At 36.2% G+C, this 27662-nt stretch overlaps 3 protein-coding genes and 1 pseudogene across 3 annotated transcripts; 1 reads left to right on the top strand and 3 right to left on the bottom strand.

The window, feature by feature from the left end:
* The first annotated feature begins 3223 nt into the window (after positions 1–3223).
* LOC121742899 lies at positions 3224–4728 on the top strand. Its single transcript, XM_042136023.1, has 2 exons — positions 3224–3675; positions 4058–4728. Exons 1-2 carry the CDS (start codon positions 3496–3498, stop codon positions 4556–4558), a joined length of 681 nt encoding a protein of 226 aa, XP_041991957.1. The 5' UTR covers positions 3224–3495; the 3' UTR covers positions 4559–4728.
* Positions 4729–10518: 5790 nt separating this feature from the next.
* LOC121743078 (protein DELETION OF SUV3 SUPPRESSOR 1(I)-like) lies at positions 10519–12222 on the bottom strand. The gene is made up of 3 exons (XM_042136264.1): positions 12077–12222; positions 11853–11952; positions 10519–10765 (listed from the first exon to the last, which is right to left on the bottom strand). Exons 2-3 carry the CDS (start codon positions 11944–11946, stop codon positions 10635–10637), a joined length of 225 nt encoding a protein of 74 aa, XP_041992198.1. The 5' UTR covers positions 11947–11952; positions 12077–12222; the 3' UTR covers positions 10519–10634.
* Positions 12223–13259: 1037 nt separating this feature from the next.
* Positions 13260–15685, bottom strand: LOC121744096 (post-GPI attachment to proteins factor 3-like). Its single transcript, XM_042137538.1, has 6 exons — positions 15572–15685; positions 14861–14961; positions 14445–14706; positions 14147–14352; positions 13800–13987; positions 13260–13613 (listed from the first exon to the last, which is right to left on the bottom strand). Exons 2-6 carry the CDS (start codon positions 14959–14961, stop codon positions 13327–13329), a joined length of 1044 nt encoding a protein of 347 aa, XP_041993472.1. The 5' UTR covers positions 15572–15685; the 3' UTR covers positions 13260–13326.
* A 7244-nt stretch (positions 15686–22929) lies between these two features.
* LOC121746007 lies at positions 22930–24541 on the bottom strand (annotated as a pseudogene).
* Positions 24542–27662: the final 3121 nt, after the last annotated feature.

Here is a 27662-nt window from a genome sequence, read left to right as displayed (position 1 = left end):
CTAGTATTTTCTATTATATTTTAATACTATAAGAAAATAAGTTCAAGATTAAATAATTAAACCCCACATGCCAAGCAGCCGATGAGAAAAAAAATTTCAACAATTTTCCTCTCTTCTTTTCATTTATTTTTTTACTTCCCATTTTATTTTCAGTTTTTAAGTAAGGGTGGACACTTGTCATCGTACTATCAAAATTTTAATTCTTAAAGGAGTATAAAGTTTGTACAAACTCAAATTTTAATCTCCTTACCTTAATATTTCATAGAAAAAATTCTAAGTACAACACTATAATTAGTATGCAAATTGCATACATTCTCCATCGATCTAATCATCAATTATACAGATTTTATAATTTAAGTTATTTTTTATTGAATTAAAGAAATAAAATCAAATTAAAAGATAAATAACTAAATTCCAACAAATAAATTAGTTTTGATTCTTAATGCACAATTGATAAAATAAGAAAAATTAATTAAAATTATGTTTAGTGAATATGTCTCATCTCATAAGAGATAAAAAAAATAAAATTAAAAGTGCATAATTATAAGGACATACTAAAATAGAATTTAGTTTTTATTGTTAAAGTACGGATGAATATTTCTCTATACCCATTTACATTTGGATTTCAAATAAAATATTGGTTCTTCTAAATTTGATTGCATACTTTTCCTTTTTAGTTCGGTTTGATTTTTAAAATTTGAATAAAACAATGAATTGAATTATATATTTATAAACTATATTATTAATATTATTTTAAATATATTAATAATATTATTTATTATATACTCCATCCGTCCACGAAAAATAGGGCTATTCCATTTTTATCTCTCGTTTTGGAAAAATGATAATAAATTTATATTATTAATATTATTTTAAATATATTAATAATATTATTTATTATATACTCCCTGCGTCCACGAAAAATAGGGCTATTCCATTTTTATCCCTCGTTTTGGAAAAATGATAATAAATAGTTAAAGTGGAGAGAAAGAAAAGTAAGAGATAGAATAATATAGAGAAGTCTATATTATTCTCTCTCTTATTTTTCTTTCTATCAACTTTAACTATTTATTATCATTTTTCCAAAACGAGGGATAAAAATGGAATAACCCTATTTTTCATGGACAAAGGGAATATGAAATTTCAGCACCGGCTAATTTGTTTTTCTAGTTCTGTCCCTGTACCACAACACATACCTCTCTTCTTCCTTGTCGAGGAAGGAGAGAGCTTAGTTTGAAGAAGACACTTTTGTTCGTTTTTATGTTTCCTAAGTCCCGAGGGGTTGATACATTGTTTACTTTGTTTCAGTTCTAGTTCTCGGATAATTTTTGAATCTACCATTGTTTTGAGCTTTTCTCTTAGTTAACTCTTGTTACAAGTTGTTTTTGTCGTTTGATCTTTGAATATGAAGTTTGGATCGTGGATTCGAGCTGGAATTGTTGGAGTTTGTTTATGAAATGAAGTTTATGATGGAAGTTAGCTTGGATCTGGTGTTTTCGGAGTTGGAGTTTATTTTGTTTAAGTTTGGTTCTGTTTGATTTTCACATATTGCTTAGATCTTAGGAGGTAGCGTTCTGATTTGTGCTTGACATTTTAGATCTATTTGATTTAAGTTGATTTTATGCCGGATCTAAGTTTTAACATGTCAGTGTGCTTGGTGCTGAAGCAGTTTCAGTTGATCTGCTTTCTTTTTTGTTGAATTGCATGGATCCGGTTCTAATTTGTTTTGTTTCCTGTTTTACGCTAGATGTTCTGTTCAGATCTGCCGTAGTTGTTTAGGTAATTTACTTTTGGTTGTTGAAGAAGAAGAAGGTCGTAGTTCGTTAGCATAACCGTCTCTGTCACATTTTTCATGTGTTGCAGCTTTATTTTAGTGCGTTGTTGTTTTTAGTGGTCCCGCCTACTTTTGCAGAAGTACTTTTAGTCCGTGTAAAAGTTGATCAGTTCAATATGCCTTTGTTTTATGCATGTTTAGTTTAGTTGATCCATTAGAGTTTGTGACTTGATCAGTTCAGTTCCATAGAGCAAACTTAATCCACTGTTAAAGCATGGCAGCAGCCAAAGTTTGCCAAATGTCCCAAACACAACTCAACATGTCTCCATCTCTGTGGGATTCGACCCTTACTTCCCTTTGCAAATTTATAGTACTGTGGGTTAAGATCTTGAATGCCCGAGTTCCTCAGTTAGCATACCCAACGACGAGTTAGTAGCTGACTTCATCCGTCGACTGATTTTCTTGATCAAGCTACGTGAGCCCTAACTGCTTTTATCTGTGCATTTAGCTGAGACGTATCTCAGAGGAAAAAGATGGTCTTTCAAATGACGTGTTCAATTTTTATTTAAGGTGTGTAAAAATTCTAAATTGATAATATAGTTTTAAATTTAGTACTATTCCATTAATAAAGTATATAATGTACAAAATTTTAAATTTAGTAGGTATTAAATCTTTGTTGTTAATAGCTACATCAATGATAGGTTATAAGTAATACTCCCTCCGTCCTGAAAAATTTGTCACTTATTTCATTTTTCATTCGTCTCTAAAAATTTGTCACCTTTCACTTTTACCATTTTTGGTAGTGGACCCCACATTCCACTAACTAATTCTCACTCACATTTTATTTTAAAACTAGTAATATATAAAAGTATGACCCACATGCCACAAACTTTTTCAACCAACTTTCTATTACATTTCTTAAAACCTGTGCCAAGTCAAATTGTGCCAAATTTTAAGGGATGGAGGGAGTAAATTACTAGTAATTTTTTTTTTCATAGCCACCGATAAAATACAGAAGTTGCAACAGGGTCGGTCGTGAGCCAGAGGCCACGAATCAAGACCCTATTGCGTATGGAAGTACAAAAGCTACACTCCAAACACAAATATTAAAGGAAAAGAATACAGGTAGATAGAATTCACTGTCGTGAGGTTAGGTTACCAAGTTACAGCCCTTCCTTTGTAAATTGAATTTGGGAGTATTAAAATTAAAATTAAAATTAAAATTGAAATTGATGGAGCCAAACAGGGCGTGGAGGACTGATTAAAAATCATAAACGCAAATGGATACAAAATAGAGAAGAAAAAAGCAGTCATTACCAGCATTATTATAATGGCTTATTTAAGGTAAGGAAGCCAAATGGTCTTTGTATTGTGCCTTGCATTAATTCACAGCTGTCTTTTTGTGTTCCTCTTCTCTCTGCGCATTTATTGCACTTGCACCCCCCAAGAATCTCAACTCTCTCTAACCCAAATCCATCCAAATCAAAATTAACACTTTCTACTCCTACTACTTTCATATATATCCGAATAAAATCAAGATCACATTCAATTCTTCATTATGACCTTTTAATTAATTATAGGTGGTGATTTTGGTTCGTCCTCTTCTTCCCCTTTGTTGTATTTATAGCGTGACAATCTCATTCCACTCAAACATTTTCATTCCCCCCTTTCTCTCTCTGGCCTTTTTTCCTGCGAATTCTGCTCCGAATTCTACTAATTAGATGGCTGCTGATGTCAGTTCATTGGTCAGATTGATCAACGGCGCCGATGCTGCTGATTCCCCCAAATCGACGGCTCCGATCACCCGCGACTTGCTCGAGGGATGTACAACCCTTGATTCGAAGGAATTGGACCTCGACTTGCAAGTCCCCTGCGGCTGGGAGAAGCGCCTCGACCTTAAGGTACAATCTCTTTATGCATGATAATTGATTCTTCTTTTCTGATGTTTTTATTTTACCGTATTCGATTTTTATTTTGTGGTGAAGAATGGCGTGATTTTGTTTTCTATTATCTTGATTTTGCATTTTGGAGAGACTAATTACAGTATGTGGAAATTAATTGGGGTATTTATTGAATTTAATTATGCTGAATTTATTCACTCCGCCTGATTTAAAAGGTGTTAATGGTGGAAATATGTTCATCGATTAAATTAAATCTCATCGATTTAATTACTTATTCATTAAATTGCAATCAATATACACTAATTCACGTATTCATTTGTGTAATCATCTTTAATGACGTAGCTAATTCAATTTATTGATCAATTGTGTGGTTAATTTCCAGTCAGGAAAAGTGTATCTGCAGATATGCAATCCCTCAAACTCATCATCATCAACAACAGCAGAAAACAAGAGCAGCAAGGCATTTCAAGACCTCAACTTCCCGCCGTCATCGAAGAAGAAGACGCTGAACCTCTTCGATGACGAGGGGCTGGACTTGAAGCTCGTATCCCTCTCCTCCTCCTCGTCCACGTACCAGAGCGTATGCACCCTTGATAAGGTCAAGTCCGCCCTCGAGAGGGCGGAGAGGGAGACCACGAGGAAGCGCTCAATTTCAATGTCCAAGTCATCATCCCCTTTGCCGTTGAATTCTTCCTCCTCGATCAAGGACATCGATCTCGATCAGGAGGAGAGGTCGTCCTCGTCCTTCGCTGCCGGCTGCCCTACGTGTCTCCTCTACGTGCTCATCTCGAGCAACAATCTGAAGTGCCCTCGGTGTAACTCGAATGTGCCGTTGCCTCTCGCTTTCAAGAAGCCTAGAATTGATCTCAACATATCCATTTGAGATAAAGAGAGAGAGAGAGCCATATTTCATATTTCTTGGCTCCCATTTTTTGTAAAGATAGAGAAATACGTTTATTTTTTTCATAAGCTTTTAAAGAATTGGTATATAAAGGTTTTACATGTAGCTAAAGATATGATCAATTTCAATGCACATTCTCTTTTTTATCTTAATTTACAATACTTTGATTGTTGAGATTGTATTTGTTAGAAAAGGAAAATGTATTGTTTTGGCGCCAAAGAAAGGTGCAAATGCGCATTAAAAAGGGAAATTAAGGCACAATGTAATAGATTTATACACCTAACTAATAATAAATGATAATTATATCTTCCTACCATCTTTGAATACACACACCTACTTTGTCAGAAGAGTTCTTGTCAGCAAAAATTTTAATTGCAGTTAATGCCGTTTTGAGTTGAATGTGCTTTGTAGTCGGATTTGGAGATAGATTTTAACGTGTGAAGAGAAGCAATTGATTTTCTTCTGTCTCATTTACTATACTCTGCCTCCCATTCAGGTTATTCAATTTTGCATCTTGGTCCTGCAACTTTTATTTTCGAATTCGTACAAGGATAATCAGATAAAATAACATGTCAAATCATATATTTCATGCTTTGAATATAATTAAAATATTCGAATAGTTTATAGGGGTTGAAATGATTATATTTGATCAAATTTAGTGGCATTATGGCGGCATTAATATGCGTGAATCCTTAGGAGTTTAAAATGGGATTTAATTGTGGTCAAATGAATGAACTCAACGCTCTAAAGAGATATTAAATGAGGTGGCTCATTTTCTTTTATACAAGTGAACGCCTTGTAGCATTATATATCAATTAAAAAATAAATGTCTTTATAATTGAATGTAAAAGTCAGAACTGGATGTACACAATAAAGTCAGTTGAGGTATGTATGCATAACTATGTAGCCATATTAATATACATTTGTGAATTCGATATTTTTGGGACTAGTCTAGCCCACTTAACCTAACCATATATTTAATTGTCCTATATGAATGAATATGACCCCAATGTCACTCATACACGTGTTCCAGGAAACAGTTAAGTTTCCACAATTATTAAAGATGGGAGGTGGAGTTAAGTTAACTATCCTTTACATATGAAATTTTGCAATTTTCATTGATTTTTGAAGAAGTACAATGTAATACTACTTCATACTCTGTTACGTTCCTTCACAGTTTATCAACTTCTTTTTGATCCAAGACTTAAAGAAAATTATATTTATTAGGTTAAATAAAAGAAATAAAATATAGGAGAGATGAAATAGAAGAGAAAATAAAAAATAAAGTAAAAGAGAAACTAAAATGTTAGTATCTTTTTGAAAATAAAATAAGTACTGCATATTTTCTAATGTGATCCATAAATCAGATTGTTCAAGATATATTCTTACATGCTCAATGATGTTAATCAAATTATAGTCTTGTATAACAGTGTTTTAATATCCGTGTTAAGGTATATTATATACTCATTTTACTCATATTTTATTATAAAAATATTTTAACAATATGGATTATGTTCAAATCAATAAAATTCCAGCAAAATAAAAAATAAATCATAACATTCAAAGTAATACAACTTCAAATCAACCATATTCCAATAATCAACATCTAAAAGAATTACACAAATTATAAGTCAATAACACAACATAACAAAGTCAAATACTCCGTATTAGCTTATTTCTTGGTGAACAATAATTTATTTTGGACGTCTGCATAATTTTTACCACCACCAATTCTATTGTTCTTCTTTCCAAAATTTCCACGGAGGAAGCTTGATATAATTATAAATATTTTGCAATTGAATGAGAATTAGGCACAACTTCAAATGAGAGCTGACGAAATGCAATATAAATGTGAAATATGACAATTAAAGTGCTACTGTTATTACTAACAAGCAATTAGCATATAAATAAATGAAAAGTAATTCACATTAATTTGATTAAATTTGGTATGAGTTCATCATGGAACAATAACAATAGAAGTTGCCACGTGCACGAAGGCCTTTATTAATAAATGGAAGCAAGTAGTTTGATCATTAATCCCTTTCATTAATTACAGATGGCGACAATGTCTCATCAAGTTTAAGTTTGTTGCTCTAGAAGTTATCTCAAACAATATGTGTAAAGAACCAAATACATTAGTTTTTTCCCCTTTGAAATTCCAATTAGATATTGCAAGATCTATTTCCTATGTTCGTTTAATTTTCTTTTAAAATAAAATTAATCTTCATTATTTCTAGTTGGAAAACTACTTATGATAGAAAAGAGTGTTTACCTAAGTATTATCGAAAGAGATGACGTATGGTTTTTTTCTCGTGGTGTTTATTAAGGCATTAAATGCATCATTAAATTATGTACCTAACGCAAACCACTCTCAATTAAGATTTGTTAATTCAGCTACGCTTCATGTGACACTGACTCCGACTATAAGACCATCCACAACGCGTCTCGCGCCGGGCTCGCGTCTCGTCTCGGAGAGACGAGACCCCCGCGAGACGCATTGCAGCGGCCATCTCGTCTCCAGCTCGCGACCGGCTCGTCGCGTAGCTCGTCTCGGAGAGACACGAGACGAGCTGTCTCGCCACGCGCCCGAGACACGTGGCACGTCCCCATGCGTGCGTGACGCCCACTCGCTGGCCCGCGAGTGGGCGTCGTCACTGATGACGCAATAATTCATTTTTTTTTTAAAAAAATCGATTTTAATAAAAAAAAAATTTTTTTTTTTCAAACGGTAATATTACCGTTAAATATTTATTTTCATTTTTTAAATTTTTAATTTTTTTACTCTATAAATAATTCTATTCCATACTCATTTCAAACACAAACACACATCTATTCCTCTCAAATCCTCTCTATCACTCCAATTTCCTACACGAGCGGCCACAAAGGCACCCACCCAACCGTTGTACTCGAGGCCGTTGCCGACTACCGACTTTGGATCTGGCACGCGTACTTCGGGGTCCCTGGCTCGAACAACGACGTAAACGTGCTCCAACAGTCCGACCTCTTTACCGAAGTTTTGGATGGTAAAGCGCCGGCCATCAACTTCGTCGCCAACAACCGACGGTATAAAATGGGGTACTATCTCGTCGACGGCATCTACCCGAAGTGGCCGACCTTCGTGAAGACGTGCGGCAGGCCAGCGAACCCAAAGCAGGCTCTTTTTGCGCAGAAGCAGGAGGCTGCGCGCAAGGATGTGGAGAGGGCGTTCGGGGTTCTCCAAGCGCGCTTCAACATCATCAAAGCCCCGGCTCGTTCGTGGTTCATGGAGAGCATGGTCGACATCATGTATACGTGCATAATCTTGCACAACATGATTGTCCGAGACGAAGGACCCGATGCCGGAAATTGGTTCGACCCCGAATCCCCCGGAAGCTCAACTGCAAGTAGTCCGCCGCGAAGTGGAGCGCATCCATCTATACAAGAACGGTTGGCTATTCGGGCAAGGACACGCGACTCTAGCGCCCACACCCAACTCCAAGAGGATCTAATTGAGCACATTTGGGAAAACTTTGGCGGAGAATATTAAATTATGTCATTTTTATTTTTTTAGAATTTTAATTATGTCTTCGCTTTTTTAATGTTAAGTTGTAATATTGTTTTAATTTTAATAAAGTGTGTTTGTTTAAATTGAATTGTGTTTTAAAAAAAATTATAAATTAAATTGAATGAATAGTAATTAAGAGACGGTATAGAGACGGTTAAGAGACGGAGCGTTGCAGCCTCCGTCTCTTAGTTAAGAGATGGAGGAAAAAAGGACAGTGGGGCCCTCAAATAGTGCTCAAATAGTAGTTAAGAGACGGTTTAAGAGACGGTATAGAGACAGCGTTGTGGATGGCCTAACTACTCTAATAACACTATTTCTTGGTCAAGCTAAGGCCATCCGCAATGGGCGGACGATGGCACGCCCGATGGCGCGCATCGTCCGCGCCATTCATCGTCCGCCCCCACTGTGGGTGTGTGGCATAGGCCGCGGACGATAGACGCGGCCTATGCTTCGGGCGCGACTTAAACCGCGGACGATGACCATCGTCCGCCCCATTGTGAAGGCCGCGGACGATGGCACGCCGAGTATCTCCGTGCATTACTCGATGAGTTGCGTAGGAAGTTGGAAATTGACCCGATTTAGTTGTTTTCTTTTTTTAGTTGAATGGTGTAATTTTTTTATTATTAAAACTTCGCCGCTTGTTATTTAGTTGTTTTTTTACTAGTTACGTGTTATTTGAAAACAGTTAAATTAATTAAACAAAACAACAAAATGATGATGTGGCGCGTCATAGGGCGCGCCTTAGGGCACCCCACTGCAGGTGGAGAAGGAGGAGGATAAAAATGCTGACGTGGCGCGCCATAGGGCGCGCCATAGGGCGCGCCTTAGGGCGCCCCACTGCTGATGGTCTAAAATACTTTTGATTTTAGTACTCCATATTTTACTAAGATCTAACTAGTTCACTAGTTCATAATGCAGTTTTCAATAATACACTCACCATTTGATTTTAAAATACAAGTTATCATTGGAGATCATGTATAATCATGATTGATTGTAGATAGTGTATTTTTTAACTGCTAGGAATAATATGGAGGATCATTGTTGAGTAATTATGGGGTAAATGAGGAATCATTTGTTGAAACTGTTATTAAAAAAAGGCATTATATCGAGGATGAATTAAAATGCTATTTTTAATTACAAATATCATTACTTTAAGACTCTTAATGTGTAAATATTTATTGGCATGGGTGATCTTAAAAATCACTATTTAATGAACTTAAATTAAAATTTTATTGGCGTCCTAATGATCATTACATAACTTTTCGTGCATATTGGAGATCATTGCTTTATGACCGTAAATTAAAATTTAAATAAGTTTTATTCATCTATTTGAAAAACAAATAATAAAATAATGTGTGAAAAGCAATAAAAAGCATAATAGTTTGTGAAAAACAAAAAATAAACGTAAACAGGCTGTTGGACAAGAGACAGTGGCGGATCAAGGGGCAAGAGGGGGCGGTCGCCCCTCCCCGGCCCCCTTATAATTTGATCCATGCATCTTAATTATTCTCTATGTAACAAAATAAATATTTTAAATATTTTTAAAATCTAAATATTTTGTGCTTTACTTATATCACTTTTGTATATAATATTTATGATGATTAGAATGTATATATATTTACAATAATTTTATATTTTAAAATAAATAATACATATTTGCAAGCTAAAGCATGTTTATATTATTTTATTAACAAAGCTAGTGCTACTTAAATATTAATATAATATTATTTATTTTATTATTAAAAATAATATTAAATTAAATATTTAATATTTAAATATAAATTCCGCCCGGCTATTTGCGGGGTCTGGATCCGCCGCCGACAAGAGATGTTGGCAAATAGAAACAGGCAATAGTTGAATTAAACACAAACATATCATATTAATACTATTATTTAAAAAAAATCAAGAACGACCTTCATCGTCAACTTTCCTAGTCTTTGGACAATAAATTGCTGAAATAAATATATAAACAGATGATAACAAAGTACGTTTTGTATTAGATTCCACATTACACTTTAAGCAATATTACCTAGAAGCCTTTCATTTTCAACAACGTTTTATAACAAAGTACGTTTTGTATCTGTAAATGTAACACAAAAAATTAGTAAATTTTATAAATAATTCAGTTAGGTTTAACATACTCTATACATGTATACATAATCAACCAATACATCTCAATCCATAAGATACATATCATCAATTTTATATAGGATTTCAAAAAATAACTATGTCAGCTGATAAGCACCAAACAAAAGTTTTCTCATATCTTTGAAAGGAAGCAATGAAAACTCAACTCCTCAATTCAAGAATTTTTGTAATCAAAACTGAATCCCACAACATAACCAAATTACTGACAATGGGTGTATTTTCATCGGTCGAATTTTAAAGATGAAGGTGATTTACCGAATCAAAGATATTAAGAAGCAAGAAGATGATGGCAAGTCATTATACTAGAGTTTGAAATCAAGGGGTTATATATCCAAAACATACAGCAGACTCTACTCAAGTTCTGCCCTATTTCTTCTCAGCATTGCTGTCCAATTCCCTCCTCAGCTGCAGGGAGAAATCATCATTGACATCATCATCATCCCAGTCATCTTCCCATTGCTGAGCTACTTCTTTACCTTCCTCTTTGTCCCCCCACTCTGAGAAGAATCAGAGAAAGTAGCACGTAAAAAACCAACTCGAATAAACTGTTTCCAAGATGTGCTGATAATAATCTAAGAAAGAACAGTGGAACAAGGAACAGGGAATTTTCATATAGAAAAAGAAGGAAATGAAAACAAATTTGATACAAAATATAATGAAAATGGTTAGTAATGAAGCATAAATTACTCGGAAGTTCAGAGAAGGATGGAAACCAGATTTCAAATTTTCTGCCATCTAAGAAGTTAATGCTTGGGTAAGAAAATCCAGCTTAAGAGGCAGGTAAATTGGAGTAGTGCATAGTATTATTTTACTACTATTATGTGATCAACATAAATCAATAGAGACTATATAACCGACAAGCATAGTATCAAAGTATCTTATTAGTTGCTGTTTGGTACCCAAGGGAAACTTTTCTCCACCTAAGAAAGGGTTCAATAATAGGATTCCGTGTCAAGTATGTTAAGTCAATGAACAAATGTGATTACAAACCATGAACCCAAGCATGGGCTACAAGTTCATTGTTCACAAACAATCATACACTGAAAGGCCTAAATAATGATTCTAGCCTTTTTCACATAAGTACTAGCATTTAGTTGAAGATCAACTCGAGATGTTCCAAACATGTTTTTGCACATTAATTCCAATATAGAGAAATTTCATTGATCATATGTGTGATTAGCTAGAATAAAAATGGTAGCTGTATGCATTGGGGATTTCAAACGCTGCTTCATGGTTTATGCACCTGTCTCATTACAATATACCAGAGCCCTGCGGTGAAGCGAAAATTTACTCATAGAGAAGTAAAAAATACTGCAAAATCGATCTAGATATCATGAAAATATATCTTGATTCACCCAGGGAATAATAAGATGCAACAGATTATACTCAGAAATCAAGAGCGAATAAAATTGATTCGTCTTCATGATTATAGTCTCAGGCAATAATAAGATGCAACAGATTATACTCAGAAAAAAAGGAGGCATAAAATTGTTTTCGTGCTGACGAAGTTAATAAACAGAACATCTAGCAAAAGGAGAAATCAAACTTAAGCAGTTAATTAAACCCTAAAAAAGAATTACCAACCTTGATCGATTTCAAACTCCTCAAATTCATCATCATCTTCAAACAGATCCATCTTTACTTCGTCAGTAGCTGGCTTAGCTTGTTCGGTCGCCATTTCCGCCTAGCACAGAGATCAAAATAAAATCATAGACGATAAAATTGCAGCATGAATGTAGAATTGCAAGTTAATTCATGATGAGTGGAGGAACTAATTGAAGAAAAGAATGAGAGAGAGAAACGCTCACTTGGAATTGTTGCGGGTACAGAGAAAAGAGAGATGAATCTGAGCAGTAATAGCTGTTCAATTCCTCGAACCCTAATAAATTAGAAAAGTTACAACTACGTCCCCAAAGTATGTGTAATTTGCTTGGATCGCTTGTGGGATTTTTGGATTTGGGCTTTCTTCGGGCTGCTTCAACCACGGGTTTTTCAATGATAAAAAAAAAATTATTTAAAATACTTCATTTATTTTCTTTTTTAATTAGTCTGTCTCAATTAAAATGACTCACTATTAAAAATAAAAATATTTTAAAATACTGTTATTATTACTTTATTTTGTCTCTTATTTTATTCACTCCACTTAACACACAAAATAAAATTACATAAAATTCCATGTCGCCCAAGAAACGGCCATCTTTCTTGGGACGGAGGGATTATTTTTTCTCCATGTACTTAACTTTTGCCTGATGTTAAATATCACAAATTCAAGTTAACAATGACCCAATCTTTAAATTTTTATTTATCCGTCTATCAAAATAATACTCCCTTCGTTTTCTAAAAATATGAACTTTGCCACGGATTTTAATGTACAATTGGTAAATTAAGAGAGAAGAGGAGACAAAAGTAGAAAAAGTAGTGAAATTAGTGTTGGCGGACTGTGTGATCTTTCCAAAAATAAGAGAGTTTCTAATTATAGGAAACATGAAAAAAAAAAAAGAATATTTATTTGTATGAAACCAGAGGAATATATATAAAAAAATTTGATTGCGAATTTCAAATATGTTTGGAAATAGTTGTTGGAAGGAATACTTGAACTTTTAACTATGAATATTCATATTAGTGAGATGTCAAAGTGTATATAGTGGATATTCGGAAAAGACAACATACTCCCTCCATCCCCAAAGAATATGCACTTTGGAGTCGGCACGAGTTTTAATGTAAAATGGTGAAGTAAGAGAGAAATAGAGAAAAAAAGTAAATAAAATATTGTTAGTGGAGAATGAGTCTCACCCCATTAGAGAGAAAAGATTTTTTAAATTTGGAAAATACATATTCTTGTGGGACGGATTAAAGAGTAAAGAGTGTATATTTTTGAGAAACGGAGGGAGTACAAAATAATTCCCAACCGATGTAGCACAACTCCATGTACAAAACAAAAAAGAAATAGATTGTGATAAGCAAAGCTATTGAAAGAAAAACCGAGGAAACTACTACAGTAAAAAGGTTGTAGAAAACTGAGAAACAAGATGTTATATGCAAATCCAAATGGCAGACACTATCGCACCTTCTTCAAGAGGTCGACTGTTCTGGACTCAGCATCATATTTGATGAAGTTCCACCAAATGTATGTGAGAGGGATATTGGAAGCTTGCCAAACAGTTTCACCATGCACTATTCCTTGATAAGGAGGGAAGTCTAGCATCTTCACCGCCACACCAAATGCACCTCCTACTAACACCATCCACAACTTCCATCTGCATAGAAGATTCGTCGTCCCACCCCAAACTGCCCAACTCACCACTTGGGCAATGCCAATGCCAATGCAAACTTTTGTATTCCACTCTGTCAACAATTTTAGAGGGTCACAACTGCTAAAACCTATATGTAAGTGTGTTCAGCACACTTTTGTATTCCAATATGCATGTTCAGGAAGGACTTGTGAGTTGTGACAGAGAGATACCTCTCAAGGACACATACTATACCTATAAAGATAACAGATCATATGAAGATAAAGATGTGAGATGATACCATAGTCCATGTTATAGTTGCAAAGAAACAAAATGTGTGTGGTGGCAAATGCAAGGATTGGAGCAGCAACCATGACTCTGGCAGCATCACTTCTTAAACCAAAGCTTCTAATGATTGCCAATATAATTGAGTATCCAAGAAATGCAACAGCAGATGAATATTCTAGCTTTTCTGTCAAGGCCATGTCTCTGCATTGAAGGTTTAAAAGGTGTCAAAAATTTTCAATTTAAGTAATGCCTGGACAGAGTGTTGTAGTGTTTTGGATTAATGTACATTTTTATCTTCCTTAGGCTTAGTGCAAACAGAAATCAAGGATAACATCATAAGATCAAATGAAAAATTAATACCGGAAGTGGTATATTGCGCTCCAAAACCATGAATTCATAGCCAGGAGACCGTAAACTTTAAAGAGGGTAGCGTAATCATAAAATGGCGTCTTATCCGGTTTCAAAGGCAAGCTGTAATAAAGGAGGTTGGAGAAAGAACGCCAACCATGAAAATGCATCACAAGGTTTAGAGCTGAAATGGCTACAGAGATTGGTTCCTGTGCAAACTGAGGACATCTTATCAGGCGCATATGTAAAACAAGTCAAGAGAATAATAGATGGAAGAAAAAAACTTGGCTCAACTCTTAAGGCAGCCAACCTGGAATCCATATTGACACCGAGAAGGCCATTTTCCATGATATTTAACAGGCTCCAATCCAAGTTCTGTTCTTTCCTTTTCTCTGTAAAGCATACAATGGTAACGACAGTTACCTTGGCAGTCCCATTGGTTCCACCAAAAATAAAGATTCTTTATCTTGTACCAAGAGCCATCAAGGAGAGAACCATCTGAAGCCGAGTTGCAGCACGAGAAACATTTTGCCCCAACACAAGCAGTCCTTTGGCATTGTGAAAAACAAGCCCTGAAAGTACATAAAAGAAAAAGTTCAACCCATAGCAAAATTATTCGGGCAGGTGACTCCAACAAAATAGAGTAAGTTAACTTGGTAAAGTTGCTAAATGCAAACAACTAATTTATCTTCAATGTGAAACCAAAAGGCAAGGGACGAGCTTTACTTATATAATTGGTCAGAATCACCACGATTAGGACTGGCTTCATATACACTGACAAGGGATGAGAACACCAAAAAGCAGATAATCCAGCAACATTTTGCCATCTGTACACAAAAGTGTTCCAATTGTATTTAGTTATAAATAAGGAAAGAAGTAGGTGCGCGCATGGTGATTAATGACCCGGAAACTCGTAAAGTTTGTTTAATGTTTCCATTGAAAACAAATCATGAGCATATAATCGAGAATGAAATGCATTATATACTGTAACATGAAATAGCTGGCTGAGTGATTCTTTTGCTCGAATGGTTCTTACTTGAGCCATAAAACATCTAAATAGTTTCATCAATCAAAATGATAAGAACTTTACACCTCTAAACACATTATATGGAAAATGGTCGATATATGATACTAATTGATCAAGCAAGTAGCAATGATCAAGATCCATGCTTGAAAATTCAATCCAACCTCTTTTATGAATATATCAAACAGCAGAAATATCTGATCGATGCTGTTACAATTCTGCCACAACATAAGATTTAACCATTATTAAAGAAACATCAACTATCGACATTAAAGTGGAAACTATTTTTTGCGAAATTTTCAATCATCCACATTAAAGAGAGAGGAACGAATCTGATTTAGGTCAAGCTATAAACAACTCATGCCAAATGAGATAAATTAGAGAGGAATGACGGATTGCAGAAAATGACATACCAGTATGGTGATCGTGTCAAAGAATTGATGAGATTCCGGAATCAGAAGAACAAAGAGAGTTAGAAATTTGGTGAAGGGAGAGGAAATAGGAGGGAAATAAGGTATAAAATTGAGCTCTTTGAACCCTGGAAATATGGAGGCATTGAACAACTCTCTCACAAACTTAAAAAAAAAAAATTACACTTCATTTTAAATATATCATCATCTCATGCAAAAATTATTAATCATAAAAATAGACCGTTACACTTAATACATTAGATCATATATATGAAATTCAATACTCCCTCCGTCTACAAAGAGTATGAACTATTTCATTTTTCAAACAATATACTATCCCTACACATCATTTTATTTACAACTTATACTATTATCATTAACACTTATACCATTATAATTATGTAGACCACACTCTCCACTAACATTATTTCCACTACCCTTTCTCCCCCTCTCTCTTACTTTTTCTCTTATTAATTAAAAATCATACCGAACCCAAAGTTCATACTCTTTAGAGATAGATGGAGTATTAAAATACTACATCCCCACAATAATATTCATGTTTCCTCATTGATTGTCCCCAAAAATTAATCTCAATATATTTATTGCAAATTTTTCTCAATAATAAAGTAAGTCTCATTTTTTACTATTAATAGTCTAATAACTTTTTCTCTATCTTTTTCACTTTATAAATTTTGAAATAAAAATGTGTGACATCCACATTTTAAAATCATGGATAATGTTTTTGGATACATTACATAGTTCCACCGTCCAACCACAAGTGATTGATTTCCTCTTTTGGTTGTCCTACTTCAAGTGATTCATTTCTATTTTTAACTAAAAGCAAAACTTCTAATTTTTTTTACTTTACACTCTTTCGTAGTACTTCACTCTCAATTTATCTCTCTTACCTTTTCATCTCTCCCATCTCATTGTCTCCACTTAGGCTTGCACACGGTTCAGGAACCGCCGGTTCACGGTTCACTTTTCCCATGAACCGGAACCTGTCCGCCAAGGGTCCCGGCGGTTCTGGTTCAAAAAACCACCGGTTTAAGTGGCGGTTCAAAATCGCCGGTTTTCAGCCTGAACCGCCGGTTCCGGTTTAGCGGTTCGTCCAGTTTTTTTTTGCATTTTTTTATTTGTTATGTATGAAATGTGCGTAAATAAAATTCAAAAAATCACGATGAAAGTTGCAATTTTATTGAGATTACACGTTACAACAATTACAAATCACAAAAATCTTGAGATCTTGAAGTCTTAAACAAAAATTTAAATACAAACGAGACTACTAGTCAACAACGAAGCTAATTATAAATTACAAAAAAGACTTAGAAGTTCTTATAAAAAAAACTTATAAGTATATATACTCTTAATCGGGGAATGAGATATTTCTACATAACTAAATTGAGGACACCTTTAGCAATTCAACTTTAAATGTTAAGTTTAGTATAACAATCAACAATTATAGTAGAATTGTCAAAAGTTTCCCGGATTTAGCCTTATAGATAAATCTACTTCATCGACTAGAGTATATACAAATACAATTATTTAATTGTATTTGCATATTTTTAAAGTAGGAACCAATGGAAAAAAAAAGAAATAAAGGAAAAATGACTTGAGCTCAATTTAAGTTGAGGTGCATACGTATCCTCAATGCTCATTTGCATTAGGGAATCAAAGCCCGCATAGTTCTCTTACCTTACTTACCTATTTGGCTTGGCCGACGGTTGACGGTTGGCCTATGATTCATCCCCGGTGAATTCATCTTGTGATCCCTCCTGACGATCATCCCAATCATTTTCTTGTTCTCTAACGTCAGCTTTGGCCCAATCATCAAGTAACATCACGGTTTCCATATTTTTCGCGGAGAGCTTACTTCTTGATTCATCCAACACACGTGAGCCAACACTAAAAGCGGGAGGACCTTCATTGACACAAGTATGGGAAAATCTCCTTGGCCATTGAAGCAAGTATGGGAAAATCTTTCTCATGGGTTCCCCACCAATCGAGAACGTCGATTTAGGCGGGAGGAGTAGGACCTTCATCACCAAAGGAAAAGAGTGAATCGAAATATAAATCTAATTCAATTACCATACCTAAGGACCTTCCGTCGGTGCTGTAGCTGTATAGGTCGGCTAATTGGGATTGTGCGTCTGGGTCATCATAATCGGCTTGAAATGCGAAGCCGTAGTTATGTTGTGGAGGAGGGGGGGTCTTCTGACTTGGTGGGTATTGTTATACTTGGTTTCAATTTGGTGTAGAGAGCACGCAAATTAAACTCGAAGGTTTATTTGAAATGTTTCGGAGAGGTCTACTCCAAATTCGTCACTGGTATCCGATTGGATTGCTTGAAGTAGACCAAGATCAAGAGAACTCAAATTGTTATAATAAAAATATAAATCTTGGAGGTACCGGCTAATTTCCATTTTGGATCCAAGACCTTTGCAATAAAAAATACCGTTGGAATCTCACTGAAATACTTAAGTCATTTTTCAATCTTATAATATAAAACACACATCAATTCAGGTGAAGGGGAAGCATTTTTCATTGCAGTTTTAAAACCAAGTGATATATACATGCAATGCTCTAAAACACGAACAACAGTGCAATAATAAACACCCGACAATTCAACAGTAGCATTTTTGAAATATTTAAACAATTTAAATAAAGTCACACTATGTTCCCAACAACTATGCGAAAGATATAAATCATGAACGTGATAAGTTCTAAAAAAATCACATAAAGAATCTTTATGCATCAAAGTAGAATTCATACACATCCATAGTAAAATTCGTATATCTTACATTCTTTTGATGATAATATTTCTTCCAAGCTTTGCCAATAGCTGGCTTTTGGTGGATTAATCTAACTGCAGTTCTAATAGGACTAACATGCTTTTGCCATAATTCAAGCGCATCTTGTACACATAAATTTAAAATATGACATATGCATCTTGGATGAAAATACTTACCTCCAATAACTGGAGCACAAGCCGCAACCAAATCACTAATACTTGCGGTGTTGGCAGTTGTATTATCAAAACCAATAGAAAATATCTTATTGCATAATTGAAACTCATTCAAAACTTAAATAATTAAAGAAGCAATTTCAGGTGCAGTGTGTGGTGTCTCAAATTCTCTAAAACCAATTAAACGCTTGTTCAAAGTCCAACTAGTGTCCACAAAGTGAACCGTAATGCCCATGTATGAATGCCGGTTAAAACAATCAGTCCATACATCTGAGCAAATGTTCACTTTGTGGCTCAAGTTAACTAAATAATGTGATAATTCAACCTTTTTCTCTAAACATTGTCTAACGGTAGATCGTTGAACGGTCATTCGACCTATTCTTTTTATAGCTACGTTTAAACCACTTTGCATAGTAACCTCAAATTTTTTGTCATCATAAACATTAAAAGGAAAATGCTTCGTTGCAGCCCATCTAGTCATAACGTCAGAAAAATGTTTTTGATCATATTTAAAAAGAGGCGTACCTGACGAACCTGAGCCACCGGGTTGGAAGTTTAGTTAGGTTTGGGTAGAGGTAGTGCCACATTCTACCGGATGCTTTGTCACCAAATGATGACGGAGGGTGCCATATCCCCCACCACTCGCAAATTTGTAGACTTTATCACAATAGTTATAATACGCATGAAACGCCGATGTCTCTTCTTGAGAGTCCGGATCATGAGGACTTGGAATCTCCACCGGGACCTTCTTGTAGTGTTTAACAAAAATATCAGATTTCAAAGCTTTTGTAGTGTTAGTGGGTGGAGGGGGAGGAGGCATCTCCTCATTTCCGCCGGTGCTAGACGAAATACGAGAATGAGATCTATCATCATTGTTGTCCGAGTCCGACAATATAGACACGTCGTACTCGTCATTTTGTTGGGAACCACCGCCCCCGCCCCCGCCCCCACCTTGATGCATTTCAGCGAGTAGCATGGTCATTCTATGATCTTCTTCTATCTATAAATATAATATAAGTTGAAGTTTAACTAGGAATACAAAAAAAATTAAAAAACTCAATCTTATGAAATTATGAATTATAAAAATAATTTTATTTTTTAGAACATACTTGCAGGCGTTCAGCCGCCACTCGGGAAACCTCTTCCATAACTTCTCGACGACTAGGTCTCCTTGATTTTGAGGGACGACTACTTTGATCTTGGGCAATTCCTTTGCCCCAATCACCACGTCCCGGTCCACCATGAGAAGAAGACATAGTGATAAATGAAAGTAGTATGAATGGAATATGTATGGACTATGGAGTATGGAATAAATGGTAAATTACGAACACAACAACAAATATAGTAGTAAGTAGTAACTAGTAAACAACTTGAGCAATTAGAGAGAATGAGGAGAGAATGGAGAAAGGGAGATTGAAAATGAAATCCTTGTTAACACAAGAATGGGGTGAGTAAAAATGAGGGGGGAAGTGGGGTATTTATAAGAGTAAAATTGGAAGAAAAAAAATTGAAATTTCAAATTCGGCCGGTTTACCGCCAGAACCGGTGGTTCGAACCAAAACCGGTGGTTCAGTCCACGGTTTCTAAGGGAAACTGTCGGTTTCTGGCCAAAACCGGCGGTTTCTGACCGGTTTTCAGGCCTATACACTACACCCTACGCTCTGCCACCTGACAAAGCACCGGAACCGTCGGAAACAGGCGGTTCAAACCGGCGGTTTTTCTGCAACCCTCGCTTGCAACCCTAAGCCCCTAGCCGGAATCTGCCCGTTGGGACCGTTGAACCGCCGGTTCACGGTTCATGATTTTCGCGAACCTGAACCGACCAAGTTGAACCGTGAAACCGCCGGTGCCGGTTCCGGTTCATGAACCGGCAGTTCCGAACCGCCGGTTAACCGCCGGGCCAGTACGGATTGTGCATGCCTATCTCCACTTAACTTAACAAATATCATTTTCTTAAATTCCGCACCGAGCAAAAATCAATCACATGCAGTAGAACAGAGGGAATACTTCCTAAAGTTAGTGGAATGTGGATCCTACATTTATACGATACTAGAAACTATTGTTATATTCAATTACTCCCTCCGTCCACCAAATATTATCCATATTTGACTTGGCACAGATTTTAAAAAATGTGAAGATAAGAGAGTTGAAAAACTTAGTGGAATATCGGTCCCACTTTTATGTATTAATTTTACAATAGAATGTGAGTGTAATGAGTTAGTAGAAAGTGGAGGTCCACTTACCAAAATAAAAATAAAGTGGACAATATTTTGTGCATGGATCGAAATGACAAAAATGGGTTACATTTAGTGGACAGAAGAAGGATAATTGTGATTATATTTCTAAAATAACATGTTTAGCTTAAATATATTTAAAATTAAATAGAAATATATATCCTGGTTAAATATTGATGAAACCATCAATTATATTAAATGATTAACTACAAAAGTAAAAATATTAAAGATAAATATTTTTGAGTTGACCATGTTATTCAAGTCACGATATCCATAAATATTACTTCCTCCGTCCCCGAAAAATAGAGCACATTTATCATTTTTGGTTATCCATGAAAAATAGAGCATATTTTAAAAAATGAAAGTTTTCAACAATTTCTCTCTTACTACATCCGTTCCACATTTGACTCGACACGGATTTTAAGAAATGTAAAAAAAAGTGGGTTGAAAAAGTTAGTGGAGTAAGATGTCTCACTTCCATATGTGTATGGAATGAGTTAGTGGAATGTGAGGTCTACTTACCAGTTATAGTAAAGTGAAAGTGGACTCTTATTGTGGGACGAATTAAAATGGCAAAAATAGACTCTTATGGACGGAGGTTGTACTTTTTTTCCTTCTCTCTTACTAATAATATGGACCTCACATTCCACTAACACTACTTCTCTCTTACTTTTTTCTCCTCTCTCTTACTTTACCAATTCCATATTAAAACTCGTGTTACAATGTGTCATATTTTTCGTGGACGACGGGAGTATTTGGGATATTGATGCATAATATACCACAAAACTTTTCTAAAAAAAATTTCCACTAATTTTGAACTTAGCATATAATATCACAAACTTATATAGTTATTGAATTTTTTCTCCTCTCTCTTACTTTACCAATTCCACATTAAAACCCGTGTCATTCACAATGTGTCCTATTTTTCGTGGACGGAGGGAGTATTTGCGATATTGACGCATAATATACCACGAAACTTGTAAAAAAAAAATTCCCACGAATTTTAAACTTAGCATATAATATCACGAACTTATATAGTTATTGAATTTTTTCCACCGATCACAAAATCCAATTACATTAAAATGAGATGGATATGGCATATCTGGCTTTTAGGGACTTCGTAATCACATCAGTATAATTTTTAAGTAGTAACTATATCTTATGTGATGTAATACAAATGAAATATAGCAGGATTTTGTTGTTGGTGGGAAAAAATCAATAACTATTTATATTCGTGATATTATATACCAACAAAGTTCGTAAAATTTTTATTTGTTTTGAAATTTTTTATAATATCAGGCGCCATTATACCTTATAATTTTAATGTTTGAATTTTACAATAGTATTAATCCAAAAAAGATATAAAGAACAAATTATTAAAAAACAATATAAACAAAAGATAAGAATATTACGCGTTTAAATGTATTAATTTGAGCTCATCAGTTTAATTAGAAATAATGATCACAGTTACTCCCTCTCCCGTCCCAATTTATTATTTTGGTACATCTTTATTAATTATCTCACTTCATTTTTAATAGTGTACTTTCATTTCATTAACTCATTTTGCTCACATTTTATTATATTCCCTCCGTCCACTTTTTAATTAAGAGCCTTTTGAGCATGAGTTTTAAGAAATTGTTTGACTTTGTGAAAAAAATGTAAAAAAAGAAAGTGAGTGGAATGCGAGACTCATTTAAAGTAGTATTAGTTTTATAATGAATTGTGAGTGTAAAAGTTAGTGGAATATGGATAAAATGATAAAAATAAAATAAAGTAAATGATTCTATAAATAGTAGACTACCCAAAATGGCTCTTTAAATGGTGGACATAGGGAGTAAAATTAAAATATAAAAGTAGACAACACAAAACGACGAAAGCTGGCTCTTTAAATGGCAGAGAAAGGAAGGATCCATGTATTGTGGAGTACTATATATAACAGCAAACCTGCTTTGACAAAACTATTACTCCCTATACATGGTGTGTCTCCCTGCCACTTCCTTCTTATTCATTCCAATCTAACTATATACTAGTAGATGATAATCAACTCATAAAGAGAAACGATTATATAGTAGGAGTAGGAGTAGGAGTAGGAGCAACAGCAACAGCAGCGCAGTCAAGAATGGATTGAAGATCTTCCCAATCCGCGTGTTTCAAAAACTCATTCATGTGCTATAGCTCGAAGAAGATTGATTCTGCTGCTGAAGATTCTCCACACTGGTCTCACTTGATACTTGCTTCTTTACAACTGGAGCTGTAACGCTGATGTAGCTCTGCTCGCACGCCCCCGAGCTCACGGCCACAGCTGTCACTCTCTTCGCTGCCGCCATATCCTTCCAGTCCGGCACATTCTTCCTGTAGGAGGCGCTTCGCTTCAGTATTCGGCATAGTGTCCACACTTCCTGCATATACAAAAACCAAATTAATATTGTGGCGAAGCCATAAGTTTTTCGATGGGTGGGCCCAAATTACTGCTAATAGTTATAGGATTTTTTTCGATGTTTGTGACATCGGGACCTTGAAATAATCAATAGTTTCAGTTTTAACGTTAGTTTATTGAATGGAAACGAATTTTTATGATAATATAAAATATCAGCGAAAATAAAAATTATTAACAAATACAATAGAATATTACTCCCTCCGTCCCATAAAGATTGTCTCACTTTGACCGGGCATAAGTTTTAAGAAAATGTGATGAAAAATGAGTTGAAAAAGTTAGTGGAATGTGATTCCTACTTTTATATAGTTTTATAATAAAATGTGAGTATGAATGAGTAAGTGGAATATGGTGTCCACTACAAAAAATGGTAAAACGTTAAATGGGACAAATTTTGTGAGACGAACGGAAATAGAAAAATGGGACAATCTTTGTGGGACGGAGGGAGTATTTATTTAAATATTTTACTATGAGTATAATGATGGAATAAAGTAATTATGAAGTGACAAAGAATTAAAATTAACATAATTAAAGAGAACAAATAGAAATTATGTTCCCAAAAGTAGAAAGTAAAGTGAACAAATAATACAGCATAAACAGAAAGAAGAATGAAAAAAGTTGGTAGAAAAAACGTGGCCATCGGGATTAAATCTCGGGACACATGAGGCAACTGCGCCATTGCTTTCACAAACAAACCGAAGCAAGTGTGGGTGGCATTCGGTTTGATAGACAAGATAATAGTAGTAACATATTGTAACAATAAGATTTGTGTAGAATTAAATTAGTCATGGGAGGGCCCGGAGTTAGCAGTGGGCTTACTGGTTCCTGTTGGGTGGTGGCGGGGAGGCGGAACTCGTGCATCATCCAGTCGGTCTTAGTGGCCTTGCCAGCTGATCCGCGGTAGTAGACGAGGGACTTCTTTAGACCAATGCAGTCGCGGTGGGAGGAGAAGATGGGGCGGTCGATCCCCGTGGCCTTCCAGAACCCAGACCGAGTCACCCTATTTGGCCACATGCTGTTCTTGTATTTCTTCCCTCTTCTGCAGAAGAAGTACCACTCTGTCTCCCCTGTGGCTGTGCCTCACCAAATTATTATCACCAAAATCATATAAAATTAATGTAAGTAACATACTTGGAAGATCCCATGGGTCGAATTTGTAGATGTCGACGTGGTGGATTAGGTCGAGGAGGATGGGCCGCTTTTCGACCTTGCGTCGCAGATAGAAGCTCTTCGTCCGTGGGGTGGAACCGGAAACCCGGAAGCTGGGCGTCCTCATCCTCATCCTCATCCTCATCCTCATCCTTTGAGATTGTGCTGCTGCTCACGTTTTCCTCTTCCATCATCGATATTCTACAATAGTACAACCGCAAACTATTTCTATTTCTACGACTACTACTACTTCTTTATTGTCCACAGATCATACGTGCATATGTACTACCAATTGAAACAAAACATTAATTTTATGATTAGTTTATGCACACCCATTGCCGAGCAATAATCTAAACTACACTACGGCCTGCAAAAGATTATCCCAAGTCTCGGACCAAATTAATATCAGCATTGTCTCCTACATCGTCGACGTATAACAAGTCCGGTCAACGTGAAGAGGACTGATTCCCGACTCCATACCCGGTCCACGAGCAGAGGATATGTTCAAAAATCAAATGAAGCACAACTCATTGCCTAAAATGACTCGTTCCAAGATAGAACATTTATTATGGAGACTTAATCTATAACATGGATAATGTTGGGTCGTGATACCGCCGATCTCACACACGCACGAACGAGGAAATAAAGCACGCAAACGATATAACGTGGTTCGGTGATAATCCACCTACGTCCACGGAGAAGATGACCGGAATCTTATTGATGGAACTCTCAATACAAGAACTTCACACTCACAATCTATCACTCTAAGCAAACGCTAGCTAGTGCAAGAATTCTCTTCTAATTGTGTGTGTAATCTGTGTTCTGCGTCTCTCACTACTGAGCTCTATCGAGCTATTTATACAAGATGCAATCAAGAAATAAAATCCAACTAACTCTATTTCCCAAAGTTAGTTATAACCGCTGCTCGGCTAAAACCGAACTGCCATTCTTGGTTAGCAACCGAACTGCATTTCTCGGCTATCAACCGAACTGCCATTCTTGGTTATCAACCGAACTGCCTTTCTCGGCTAGCTCAAAGCCGAGCTTTATTTCTTGATCTCTTCTCGGAGCTGCCGAGGCTCCACCACTCGATCACAACCGGACTCAAAGCCGAGCTTCATTTCCGAGCTCAGAAGCCGAGCTCCAGTAGTTTGCATGGACACACTTTCACAAATCTCCACCTTGTCCTTGCAAAACTCCATCAATATCTGGATTCCCTTCTCAATCCTTGTTACAAGCTTCAACACTCCACAATCTCAACCAACTTCAAACAATGTTTGAATTTCGAAGTTGGCAGAGATTTTGTCAACATGTCTGATGCATTTTCTTCGGTAGGAACTTTCACCACATTGATCTTTCCACTTTGAATCTCATCTCTGATGAAGTGTCTCCTCACATCTATATGCTTCGACCTCTCATGGAACATTTGATGTTTTGCTAAACATATAGCCGAGTTGCTGTCACAGTTAATCTTCACTGCTCCCAGCTTCATTCCTAAATCTTCCAAGATTCCTTGCAACCATTTTCCTTCCTTTGCAGCCTCAGTCAGAGAAATATACTCAGCTTCGGTTGTGGACAGTGCAACCACAGACTGCAAATTTGATTTCCAGCTGATTGCTGTGCCATATAGTGTGAAGATGTAACCACTCTGAGACTTTCTGTTGTCTAAGTTAGCCGCATAATCCGAGTCACAGAATCCTTCTAGGACTTCCCTCTCCTCAGACCAAACTCCACCACCAAACTTCAAGCCAACCATGACAGACCCTTTCAGGTATTTCAGAATCCACTTTAGTGCTGCCCAGTGATCCCTACCTGGATCAGCCATATATCTGCTTGCAACGCTTATGGCATGAGCCACATCCGGCCTTGTACATATCATCAAGTACATCACACTTCCCACTATATTTGCATAGGGTATCCTGCTCATCTCTTCTCTATCTTCAGCTGTCTTTGGCATCTGTTCTTTACTGAGTTTGAAGCAGCTAGCCAATGGAGTGGATACTGATTTTTCACTCCTTACCTGGTATTTTTCTACCACCTTTCTGATATAATCAGCCTGAACCAATTTCAGTTCTTTCTTCTTTCTGTTCCTGACAATATCCATACCCAAGATTCTCTTGGCTTCCCCAAGATCTTTCATATCAAATCTCTGCTTCAACTCCTCCTTGACAGACAGCAGCTCACTCTTGCTTGATCCTGCCAGCAGAATATCATCCACATACAGCAGTAGATAGGCCAGTATTAGATTTCCACTTCTCTTGACATACACGCAGCTATCAAAACTGGATCTCTCAAATGCCATCAATTCCATCTGCTCATGAAACTTCTTGTTCCACTGCCGGCTGCTTTGCTTGAGCCCATATAGGCTTTTCTTTAACAAGCAAACTTTCTTTTCTTCTCCCGGCTTCTCAAAACCCTTAGGCTGCATCATATAGATCGTTTCCTCTAGATCTCCATGCAAAAATGCTGTCTTCACATCAAGTTGATGCAGCTCCCAGTTGAAATGAGCAGTCATGGCCAATAAGATCCGAATGGAAGTGTGCTTCACCACTGGAGAGAACACCTCTGTGTAGTCAATACCCTCTACTTGTGTGAATCCTCTAGCAACCAGCCTTGCCTTAAACCGTATGCTTTCAACTTCCCCCACCTCTACTTTCTTCTTAAACAGCCATTTGCAACTGATCAGCTTCTGAGTCCCTGGATCAGTCACCAAAATCCAAGTCCCATTTTTCAGCAAGGACTCTATTTCTTCTTCCATGGCCTTGATCCATTTCTGACTTTCCTTGCAACTCATGGCTTCTTCATAGGTTGAGGGTTCTGAAAACATGAGTACTTCTGCTACACATAGAGCAAAGAAGCTCATGTCATAATCTGAGAATCTGCTAGGTAGGCCTGCATTTCTTCTTGGATTTCTTCTGGCCCCTTGAGCTGCAGCAGCTTGCTGCACTGGTGACTCCTGCTCACCTGTGTTCTGAGTATGTTGAGAGCTAGTTGCTCCACCTTCTTCTTGATTTCCTGTGATCACAACATCCTCATCAGTGTCTGTTCCAGCAGATTCTCCACCAAACTCAAGGTTTTGCATTTCAGAGCTACTGCCACCACCAGAGGGCTTCCCATCATCTTTAAATGGCATCTCCTCTTCATTGAATGTCACATCTCTGCTCACAATGATATTTCTGCCTTCTCTATCCAAATTCCACAATCTGTATCCTTTTACCCCATCTTGGTATCCCAACAACACACATTTCTTTGCCCTTGGCTCCAATTTACTCTGCTTAATGTGTGCATAAGCAGCACACCCAAACACCTTCA

The sequence above is a fragment of the Salvia splendens genome, chromosome 8 (genome assembly GCF_004379255.2).
Source record: "Salvia splendens isolate huo1 chromosome 8, SspV2, whole genome shotgun sequence".
NCBI classification, from domain to species: Eukaryota; Viridiplantae; Streptophyta; class Magnoliopsida; order Lamiales; family Lamiaceae; genus Salvia; species Salvia splendens.
The sequence above is the reverse complement of the archived record's forward strand: the minus strand, read 5'-3'. Positions and strand labels throughout refer to the sequence as shown.